The 11,974-nt window shown below is 46.0% G+C and overlaps 1 protein-coding gene across 2 annotated transcripts in view; it reads left to right on the top strand.

Moving 5' to 3' along the window:
• PTPN9 (protein tyrosine phosphatase non-receptor type 9) overlaps positions 1–11,974 on the top strand; it is a 54,926-nt gene that overhangs the window by 11,303 nt on the left and 31,649 nt on the right. The window contains exon 1 of one of the 2 annotated variants that reach the window (XM_024205394.2): positions 10,202–10,276. The exons of the other annotated variant lie outside the window; for it this stretch is intronic. Coding sequence (XP_024061162.1) covers positions 10,211–10,276 — 66 coding nt within the window. The 5' untranslated portion in view covers positions 10,202–10,210. Of the gene's footprint in view, positions 1–10,201; positions 10,277–11,974 lie in introns of those variants that run through there. 2 annotated transcript variants of the gene reach the window in all.

Below are 11,974 nucleotides of genomic sequence, written 5' to 3'. Positions count from 1 at the left end.
AAAAAAAAAAAAAGCCACTCTTACTCCAGAATCAGAGTGTTCAGATGTGGAGTTACATTGTAGTTTAACTATACTGGCCTAACTGGAAAAATTTCCTTTGTGGACAAGCCCTAAGGGTACGTCTACACTACGAGATTAATTCGAATTTAGATAATTCGAATTTGGGAAACAGATTGTATAAATTCGATTGTGCGCGGCCACACTAAGCACATTAATTCGGTTTTTAACCACATTAATTCGGTGGTGTGCGGCCACACTACCCCATTAACTTTAACCACATTAATTCGGTGGTGTGCGGCCACACTACCCCTAATTCGAATTAACAAAATCGATTTTGGTGCTACTCCGCTCGTCGGGGTGGAGTACAGAAATCGATTTTAAGTGCCCTTTAATTCGAAGTAACTGGCTCCGTTGTGTGGACGGGTTAAGGATTAATTCGGATTAACGCAGCTAAATCCGAATTAAAGTCGTAGTGTAGACCAGGCCTTAGATACACACATCCAATCTACCTCCAAGACTCTGCTTTCACACAATTTCATTTTTCTTGCAACTTCACAGGTTTTATATCACACCGGTATGTGGATACAGAAAGACTAGATGCAGCACTGTGTATGTGTAGACTTGGAAAGATTAGATTTGCATTGGTGAAAGTCAGTAAACATCAAGTTCATGGTACACACACAAACAGATGGAAAACATATTTCCATTGATAATAGAAATCTACAGAAAGGTAAAAATAAGAAAAATGCTGTTTGAGAACTTATTAGAGACTGTCATTAAATAATTGTCTGACCCCCATCCCCATCATAATTTCCCGTAACTGTGAAAATTTAAATAGATATAAATTAGGAGAAAAAAATGTTTAAAAATAAACATTGATCTTATCCGTTGAACTGATAAAATGCAAATTGAGTTCTGCGAAGCTAACATGCGTGCATGAAAATTAGGGCTTGTCCACACTTGAAATGCTATGGCAGCACAGCTGCAGCGCTTCAGTGTAGACACTACCTACACTGACGGGAGGGGTTCCACCTCCCTGAGATACAGTAGGTAGGTGATAGGAGTACTTGTGGCACCTTAGAGACTAACAAATTTATTTGAGCATAAGCTTTCGTGGGCTACAGCCCACTTCTTCGGATGCATAGAATGGAACATATATTGAGGAGATATATATATACACATACAGAGAGCATGAAAAGGTGGGAGTTGTCTTACCAACTCTGAGAGGCCAATTAAGTAAGAGGGAAAAAAACTTTTGAAGTGATAATCAAGATAGCCCAGTACAGACAGTTTGATAAGAAGTGTGAGAGTACTTACATGAGGAGTACTCCATAGGTAGGTGATGAAATAATTCTTCCACTGACCTAGTGCTGCCTTCAGGGGTTAGGTCAGCTTAACTTTGTCGCTCGGGGTGTGGATTTTTCACATGCCTGAATGATGTAGCTGAGTTGATGTAACTTTTTAGTGTAGACCAGGCCTTAATATTGAATCTATTTATTTTAATGAGCAAGTTTTTAACTCTTTGTTCCTGTAACTAAACAATGGCAGAACAAATTTTGCTCAGAGAAAAACACACACAGCTACGCCTAACATCAGCTGCAAGGGCAAAGTTCGTCCCAAAGGTAGAACTTTGAGGAGAACTGTGATTGAAAGCAGGGGGTGCTATCCTGGAAGGTGAGTTGGCACCATAAGTGCAGTGTGTGCTATTTGAAAACTATAATCAAAATGGAGAGAAATTCATTATTGCCGGAATGTACTACAAACTGCAAAGCATGATGGGAACAGTGGAAAACAGAAAAGTAGCAGGCTGCACAAACATTGAGTAATGAATTAGATAGATTCCTTCTAATTAAGGATCTATTTCAGCAAGAAATTACCCTGGGACCTCTGTGTCCAAAAGCGAAAGGTGTATCTATCTGAGCTAAAGGCAAACCTGTGTTGCTGTCAGTAGTAACCCTATGTGAGGCCCTTAAACAGTTCAGTGTGCAATAGAGACACATGTCCACACTCCCTTTTTCCCCGCTGTGGAAGTCTCCATCCAAGTGCTGCCCAGGCCCAGCCTTGCTGGAGTCTGAAGTCCTCTGTTTAACCCACAGCACTGATATTGAAGAGCAGAGGCAAGGCCAATGTAAGCTTTCCCCACACTGCTCTGCCAATTAGCCTCAATCATGACGTGGAGGGATTGGCTCTAGCCGTGAGAAAATAGTTTATTTTCCATGTCCATTCACTCCGTGTTCTCCCCAATTTGCTAGCCAAGAAGGCTGTCATTTATGGTGGTGGTTGTCTTGTGATGGCCCCATCTACTGGGAATGGAGACCACTGATTCTTTTCTCAGAAATTACTTACCAATTTTGCCGTTCTGTGACTCCCGTAATTTATTCATCACAGGATAGACGTATACAACTGCTGTATCATCTGATTTTTCTTACACAACTAATGTTACAGTTTAAAGTCCCAATCCTATAAACACTTGCATAAAGTAGCTTAGTTCAAACCAGTTCAAACTTAGAGTCTTCCAGGGGGTACATCAAACCATCTAGATATTTGCTTAGTTTTACCACAAGCTACATAAAAAGCCCTAGCGAAGACAGTACAAACTAAAATTTCATACAGACAGTGACTTGTTTATACTGCTGTATATACCAGGGGTGGCCAAACCGCGGCTCGTGGAGCCCCTCATGACTCCTCCCCCCTGCCCCCATTCTCCATCTACCAAATTGGGTGGGGAGCTCAGGGCTTCTGCCCAGCTGGAGAGGGTGGTCTAGGGGCTTCAGCCCCACACAAGGCACCTCCCAGGGCTGGGGGCTTCAGCCCTGTGGGGCACACCTGCTGGGGCTGGGGGCTTCAGCAGGAGCAGGGCTGAAACCCTGGACCCTGGCAGGTGCCTCCCGCGGGGCTGATGCCCCTAGACCACCCTTCCCAGCTAGGTAGAAGCCCTGAGCTCCCCACCCTGCCGCAGGGCTAAAGCCCTGAGCCTCAGCAGGCGCGCCCGGCTCTCAAACTTCTGATGATTATCGTATGTGCCTCAGAGGGTAAGTAAGTTTGGCCACCCCTGGCATATACTAGACCAGGGGTAGGCAACCTATGGCACGTGTGCCGAAGGCAAAGCACGCAAGCTGATTTTCAGTGGCACTCACATTGCCCGGGTCCTGGCCACCGGTCCGGGGGGCTCTGCATTTTAATTTAATTTTAAATGAAGCTTCTTAAGCATTTTAAAAACCTTATTTACTTTACATACAACAATAGTTTTGTTATATATTATAGACTTATAGAAAGAGACCTTCTAAAAATGTTAAAATGTATGACTGGCACGCGAAACCTTAAATTAGAGTGAATAAATGAAGACTCGGCACACCACTTCTGAAAGGTTGCTGACCCCTATACTATACACTGAAATGTAAGTACGATATTTATATCCCAATCAATTTATTTTATAATTATATGGTAAAAATGAGAAAGTCAGCAATTGTTCAGTACTAGTGTGCTCTGACACTGATTTTTGTAAGCAAGTAGTTTTTAAATGAGGCGTAACGTGGGGGTATGCAAGACAAATCAGACTCCTGAAAGGGGGTACAGTAATCTGGAAAGGTTGAGAGCCACTGTTTCAAACCACCGCTTGTCAGTTACAACTTGAGGGGGCTAGGAAAATGATCTCCTATACAATATCTTTGCTTTCACATAGAGCGATGCACGTAAATGTGTTTCACTCGGTAAGGAAAGCACTGGGCTGAGCATGCTCAGCAAATCATTTTCAATTTGCTTGTATCTTAATTTCCAAAGCAACTTTCCTAGACCAAGGCAAAGCCCTATACTTCGTTCAGGGATAAACTGCTTCCAAGTGGTTTAGGGTTGGACAGTGTGGTCTGCTCTGTGAGAGACTTGGAGCAAGACACGAGCCCAGAATTTATAATCTGAGTTAACGGACAACACGCTCCAGGGATGCAATTCACTGGGAGATCAGGGAAACTTCTTTCTGAGCGTGTTTAACAAACATTTATTATTCATAAAGTGCCTAAGGTACTTCATGAAATTTATGATTTTTAAAATCCTATGACTGTGAAATTGACCAAGATGGACTGTGAATTTGGTAGGACCCCCTAGCTATAAGGATGGTTCTACATCAAGTGGGGATTCCCTAGGAGCAGGACTGAAGAATGGGGCCCATAGAATGTAAAACGCTCAAGGCAGGGGTCTGTGACTTTATTTCTTATGATTTCAGCTATTTAAATCTGAAATTTCATGGTGTTGTAATTGTAGGGCTCCTCACCCAAAAAGGAGTTGGGGAGGGGGGTGTCGCGGTACTGCTACCCTTACTTCTGCACTGCTGCTGGCGGCAGTGCTGCCTTCAGAGCTGGGTAACTGGAGAGCGGCAGATGCTGGCTGGGAGCCCAGCTCTGAAGGCAGAGCCGCCGCCAGCAGCAGCGCAGGAGTAAGGATGGCATAGTGTGGTATTGCCACCCTTACTTCTGTGCTGCTGCTGGCGAGGCGCTGGGTGCCTGGCCAACAGCTGCCACTCTCTGGTTGTCCAGCTCTGAAGGCAGTTCAGAAATAAGGGTGGCAATACCGTGACCCCCCTAAAATAACCTTGCAACCCCCCGCCTCCCCCCTGCAGCTTCCTTTTGTGCCAGGATCCCCAGTATGAGAAACGCTGGTCTGCTCTGTGAAATCTGTATAGTATAGGGTAAAAGCACACAAAAGACCAGATTTCACAGGGGGAGACCAGATTTCATGGTCTGTGACATGTTTTTCATGGCCGTGAATTTGGTAGGGCCCTACTTATAGCTCTAATCTGCCTTCCCCTAATGGCTCACTGTATGGGAGCAGGGAGTGGAAGGGCAGGGGTGTAGCATGAGCACACTGCACTCTGGCTATCCTCAGCTTGCAATCAGCATAAACTAGAGCAGCCCTTAGGCCAGGGGTTGGGCGCCCTCTCCCCCCCCACCCCTCCCCCGGCTCCCCTGGAATTCAGGAGGTTGAAATGACACTTAAAGCCAGTGCTGCCCCTCTTCACCCAGTGCTGGAATGGAAGATCAAAAGAATGGCACGTTTATTGACTTCATTTAAGTCTGAGTAAGCGGGACACAAAACATCTGTTCTCCTAATGGCTGAAAAAATGTCATTTCCCTCCCCACCCAGATATCTCAGAAATAACTGAAAAGGGGTTTTTTCCCTTCAAATTTTCCATCAAAGTCACTGCTGGTTGGAGCCCAGAGTGTGATCAGTTTCAGGTAATTTACGTGAGCAAGCGCCAGAGCCGAGGGGTTTGGATGGAGCTCTGACGCTGCAATCTCTCTTCTTGTGGTTGTGGTGTCGTGGCTGGCGGGGACTGTGCTGCTGAGTTGTGTTATGTGCTGTGTGACTAGAGATTAGAACCAAGGCAACCCTATCCCCTCCCCTGCTCCTCCTCCTGCTCATGCGTTTTGGTGCCTTCAGTATCCCAAACACAAGTACCATCTGCTGGAAACAGGATGTGCCTGTGTTAATAATTGCATTAGAATGTGACACTTCAGCACCTGTTTGAGTCCCTGGTGTATTTAACAAGAGAGACCAGCTGAGATCATTTTGTAGGCGGTAGAGAGTTTACAGGAAGGAAGGACAAAGCACTGCAATTCCCTTGGGAGAAAAAGAAATTGGAACAGGGATCATTAAAAGAACTGATGGCAAGAGGGTGTCTTAGCACTTGATGGCCATTGCAAATGGCATCCCCTGGAGAGATGACTTCATGTTATCTGGAAGCTTATTGAGTGTGGCAGGATGCAGGCTGCTCTCCTACAACCTGGAATCTCAGGGGACCCGGCCAGGGAGCTGCCAGAAGCCGTGGCTGGGGTGGGCATTGCTCATAGCATTTTATCAGAGAGCTCAGACTGCTGGAGTAGTAGCTGCTGTTGGTCAGGCACTGTTCTGAGAAGTTCACGCTGCTAGAATCCTAGCAGACTTTGATAGGAAACTGCTGTACGGAAGCTCACGCTGCTGGAGTCTTAGTTCAGTGCTGAGAGGGCTCGGCTCTAGGTAGGTCTGCACGCTGGGGATTTTGTAGCACAAAGAAACTAGTTAATTACAGCCCGTGTGGTCATGTCTACATACATGGTGGGAAATTCCCCCCTCTCTAGCACCGGCACAGTTCCACCAGCAATGGCAACAGTGGGAGTTCTAGCTCCAGGCTCTGAGCAAGACTGTGTTTAAAAGCACTGCCTGCTTTGTTTGTACAGCCCCCAGCACAATGAGGGGTGTGTGTGTGTGGGGGGGGGGGGCTGACTTTTGATTGGCACCACTGGAGTGCAATTCATCATCACCTTGTCTATGCAAACGCTCCCACCTGCTGTTGCTACCTCTGGTGGGGAGCTTTCCCCTACCATCCTTGCTCAGGCAAGGCCCTGCTGGGAGCATGCAGCTGTGGAAATGGTGGTGTTAATGGATAACTTAAAAGCTGCTCCATGATGGCTGGTGAGATAACAAACTTCTTCATATTAAAGCAGCCAGTGCAAATGGAAGGGACATGGCAAATATCCTGCCCCCTTAGCTGGAATCATGAGGTGAAGCCATACATAGGTTCCCAGGCCCAGGCCAGTCACACATGGCTGGTGAAGTGCTGATAAACTCAGGCCCTTCACTTCCTCCTGTAGGAAGTCATTAACACCAGGACCTTTTCATGCTGACTAGCTCCGAATCATTCCAGTCATTCTGCCTTGCTGGGAGCTTGCAGGCTCCCCAGAGTGGCCTGACATCCTACACCGCCGCTTTGAGCTTCCAAATTCTTCCTGTTCCCACTGCGACCGGCGGCATTTCTCGAAAGCCAAGCTTAGCTGCTTTTGCTTGTTGTTTGTTGCTCTTGCACAATGCCAGGGATAATGGAAAATTCCTTAATTTCAGAACTGCTCTTCCTGTTTTATGTCACGGGCTGGGTGACTTCAGTTCTTTGTCTGTGTTCGTTTGGCTGTATCCTTTCTACAGGGGTTTGTTTGAGGAGAGGGGGTAGGAAGCATAATTTAATCCTGAACAGTTGACTAATACATACCCCGCCAGATGGTCTCTGGGTTAGAGCAAAGGAGTCGGAGGGATTGGGTGTCCTTTGTGTGGGCACCTTTTAAGCAATGAAGTGGTGGTGTTAAAAGCAGTAGTGATTCCTCTCTCTTTCTCATCAAGTTTTCAAAACAGGAAAATCACATGCTGCTATATGAATAAAACCTTCACGTGACTGCACAGTGGAGTCTGATAAATACACGGCATTACAAAAATGATAAAGGAATACATAACATTTGTTTTGAAAAAAAATGGCGGGGGAATTGAATTGAAAACATTAACCTTTAATTATTTCTTAAACTACAAGAGACCCAATTCCCCTCTCATGAGTTATTAATACAGACTTAGGAGAACAAAGAAAATACTATGGTGAGATGGAACTAGAAAGAATTCCCGTTTTTAAAACAGTGTCCTCTACTTGTGGCTCCTTCACGGCTTCTCTAAACCTAAAAGTAGTTTGGTTTATATGGGACTGTTTGGGTGGCTGGGGGAGGTTTGTATTTACAGGTGGATCCATGCTGGCACATTTAACAGGAATTTATATGTGCCCATAACAAGAAATTCAAAGGCTTTTAACAACAAATCCAATAAGCTATTGAAGAAGGAGTTTGGAGACCATGCGAGACAGACAGGTGTCTTAGAAAAACTTCAGGTGGACACTTAATTTTAGCTAGGTCCAGGAGATCAATGGTTGGTTCTCAACCTCTCCAGACTACTGTACCCCTTTCAGGAGTCAGATTTGTCTTGCGTACCCCAGGTTTCACCTCACTTAAAAACTACTTGCTTACAAAATCAGACATAAAAATACAAAAGTGTCACAGCACGTTATTACTGAAAAATTGCTTCCTTTCTCATTTTACCATATAATTATAAAATCAATCAATTGGAACAGGGGTGGGCAAACTTTTTGGCCCGAGGGCCACATCTGGGTATGGAAATTGTATGGCTGGCCATGAATGCTCACAAAATGGAGGGTTGGGGTGCGGGAGGGGGAGGGAGTGAGGGCTCTGGCTGGGGGTACGGGCTCTGGGGTGGGGCCAGAAATGAGGAGTTCAGGCTGTGGGAGGGGGCTCTGGGCGGGGGGGAGGGCTCCGGCTGGGGATGCGGGCTCTGGGGTGGGGCTAGGGATGAGGGGTTGGGGGTGCAGGAGGGTGCTCTGGGCTGGAACCGAGGGGTGTGGAGGGCAGGAGGGGATCAGGGCTGTGGCAGGGGGTTGGGGCATGTGAGGGGGTCAGGTGCAGGCTCCGGGCAGCGCTTACTTCAAGCAGCTCTTGGAAGCAGTGGCATGTCCCCCCCCTCCAGCTCCTACGCGGAGGTGCGGCCAGGTGATTCTGTGCGCTGTTCCATCCGCAGGCGCCGCCCCTGCAGCTCCCATTGGCCAAGGTTCCCAGCCAATGGGAGCTGCGGGGGTGGCGCTTGGGGTGGGGGCAGCATGCAGAGCCCCCTGGCTGCCCCTACGGTTAGGAGCCAGAGGGGAGACATGCTACTGCTTCCAGGAGCTGCGCAGAGCGGGGCAAGCCCCAGACTCCGTTCCCTGGTGGGAGCTCGAGGGCCAGATTAAAATGTCTGAATGGCCGGCTGCGGCCCTCGGCCCGTAGTTTGCCCACCCCTGAATTGGAATATAAATATTTCAGTGTACAGTATATAGAGCAGTATAAACAAGTCGTCGTATGAAATTTTAGTTTGTACTGACTTTGCTAATGCTTTTTATGTAGCCTGTTGTAAAACTAGGCAAATATCTAGATGAATTGATGTGCCCCTGGTTGAGAACCACTGCAGCAGATAATGCATTGGATTGGGAGTCAGGAGACCTGCATTTTTTCTGGCTCTGCCACTCAGACAGTTGTGACCTGGTGCAAATCACTTCACTTCTGTGTGCTTCCGTTTCACCCATTGTCTGTCTTGTGTACTTTGACTGTAAACTCTTCAGGGCAGGGATTGTCTATAATAATGTGTCTGTACAGGGCCTTGCACAATGAGGCCCCGATCTTAGTTGGAGTCTCTTGGTGCTACTGTAATTCCCACCTACTAATAGATCCTTTGAGTCATTCTAGCATGTAATATTGATAGCTGAAGTTAGTTATTCTGAGATCACTCAGGGGACCAGATGGGCACTTTCCTTACAAACCGAAATAAATAAAATTCTGTCCTCTGCTACGTGCGGTCCACCCCCGTTGACTTTAATGGGAATTGTACGTGCATGGCTCATTGCAGAATTTGGCTTGAAATCATTCACGCAATACGTGTGTAGCGTTGAAAGTACAAATAAAGGCATTGGAAAAAGGAAACTGAAATATTTATTTCAACCTGCCAAGACTCTGGTTCAACAGTTCTTGTGTTTCTCCTTTGAAAGCAGATGACCTCACTAGCCCCTTAGTTCACAAAAGGGAGCAGCCCCTTAATCTCTCAGCACTAGGGGGGGTTGCATTGTCACCATCTCATGCATGGGAAACAACAGAATCCTGACCGTGGGTCTTGGCAGTTAAATGAAGGAGGAAATGAATTGCAAATATTTGCTTTAATAATGTATTTATAAGCTGTAAGTTCACCCCTATGGTCTGAGAATGGTTTAGGCGCTTGCTTATTTATTTATTTATTTATTTTCATTTATTGAAAAAGCAATTAATTTCCCCTTTACGGGGAAGAGAAGTTTTTCCCATAGAGAAAAGTTGTATTTCATGCATATGTTGAGTTCCATACTGCAAGTAACAAGACCGTTTCCCCCAGTGGTTATAACGGGTTTTACACTTCCTGGCTGTTGGAGCTGCATTGACTGTATGGATAGATAAACTGCCTAGGAATGCATGTTCTTAGTCAGTTTTCATGCCACTGGGAAAGTGCTTATGCTCAGGAGTGTAGCGCTAATCCTCTGCAGCTGCTGACCCAGGCTTAAAACTGTGCCAGGGGACACCCAGAGAGGGCTAGATTCTAGCTGATTTATGCCAATGACAATCCAGAGTAATTCCACTGAAACAAATGGTGTCACTTTGGATTTTCTGGTTCAGAGCCCCTCTTCTTGAACTGCCTTTGGGATCCTAACCTAACTTTTATTTGTAAGTTTACATGTGTTATCAAAACTTTGGAGTTGGACTATCACGATGTGAGTTTTTGGTTGTCTCTTTGGCAGCTACCTTGCAAAGCGACTGCTTTATCCCAGTTGATGTGTGTGATGGGGGCTTTAGTGAGGTGGATGAAAGAGCTACAGGATGGTGCAAGATTTCCACAAACCCAAAAAGACCACACCAAGGAACCCCAAGTGGGTAACTCACGCTGTACGCATATGGAGTCTTCAAACATAAAAGGGCCCCTGGTGTACAAACTTGCAGTTCCATAAGCAAAACACAATGAGCAAGTTCTCAGACTACTAACTAGTTCAGCCTCGCTCTCTTTTTGGATCAGCCCTTTGATATCTAGTCACTTTTACCAGTTGATTTGCTTTTTCAGAACCTAGCCTACTATGAAGTTTCAACCAAACAAATCTAAGGCGAAGATCCTTTATGCATGTGCTTCAAGTAAAGTGTGTGTGTGCTTTCTGCACCCTGCAAACATTTCCTCAACCAATGTTGAGCTGCTTGAACCGGGCATCTAAAATTGACACAGTATTAAATTGAGTTGTCTTGTCTTCCTTTTGTTTCTATCCACTCTCCATGCCCCTGTCTCCGGTCAGTAGCGACTCCACCCATTTCCCTTCTAGGCAGTTCTGTGACTTTCTTGTTATGCCTAGTTGGAAACAATAACTTTGTTCTCATCACTTCCCGTGTAACTCAGTAGGATCAAAGTTTTAGTTCTCAGATTGCAAGTTGACTAAAATTTCTACTATCTAAAAGCTTTTCAATCTATCTCTGTCCCTGGACGTGCTTTGGAATGATATAGAAGCACATTTAAAAAATAATAATAATACTACATGGGGGGGGGGGTGAGACCTACTGGGTTGGTTTTTTTCTCCCCTGGGAAAAACAGTTTATTTCCCACCCCAAAGGCTGCTATCATTACTTGTGTTACAGGACTGCCAAGAAGCAGCAAACACTATTGGGACCCCATTGTGCTAGCTCTGTATAAGCATATTGTCAGAGACCGTCCCTGCCCCATAGAGCTGGGCTGGTTGCAGCCACCCTCCCTTCTATTCAAAGGGACGGTACAAAAACTAGAGAGGAAATTGCAAGACTGATGCTGCCATTGCTAGGGATGGAGCAGAGCAAGTGGCATATTTGTATCCATCATATCTAGAAAGATCCCACCATTATATAGACCAGGTTATTCTCGCAAGGACCGATGTCCGGGCCAAACCCGAAAGAACTGTTCCTATGCTCTGAGCCAAGAGTCACATCCTGGCCAGCAGGTGGCAGAGTCAGGCAATTGCTCCCTGGAGTTAAGGCCATTTCAGAGGAGGAGCTAAGTTTAAAGAGATTATTGTTATCTGATGTTTGTGTTACCATTGGGCACAGAGGCCAAACCAAGATTGGGATTCCACAGTGCGAGGTGCTGTATAAACACCTACTGAGAAACAGCCCCTGTCCCCAAAGAGCTCACCATCTAAACAGACAAAGGAGAGGGGGAGAGAAACAGAGGCACAGAGAGGTAACGATACTTCTCCACGGTCATACAGCAGGGCACTGACTGAGCCAGCGAGGGAACTCAACTGTCTTGAATCCCACCCACCCCTGTGCCCTGTTCACTAAGGGTAACATTTTCAAAAGCAAAAATGGGACTTAGACGCTTGAAAATGTTACCCTAGATCCCATTGCCTCCATGGTGACAACTAGAGCTGTCTAGCCTCAAAAATCATCTCATGTTTTTAATGAAAGCTGAGATTCTCCTATATTTACACAACTCCCGGTGCTGAGGCTATGAGGAAAGCACCAAATATCACGAGCCTTGCACTTAAATGATGAGCGATGGCAATGCTGCTATAGCTTGAGGAAGGCAAATAGTGTGAATTAATCATACATGTGGA

The sequence above is a fragment of the Terrapene carolina genome, unplaced genomic scaffold, assembly GCF_002925995.2.
Source record: "Terrapene carolina triunguis isolate 2854851 unplaced genomic scaffold, T_m_triunguis-2.0 Scaffold67, whole genome shotgun sequence".
Classification (NCBI taxonomy): Eukaryota; Metazoa; Chordata; order Testudines; family Emydidae; genus Terrapene; species Terrapene triunguis.
This window is presented reverse-complemented; position numbering and strand designations above follow the sequence as displayed.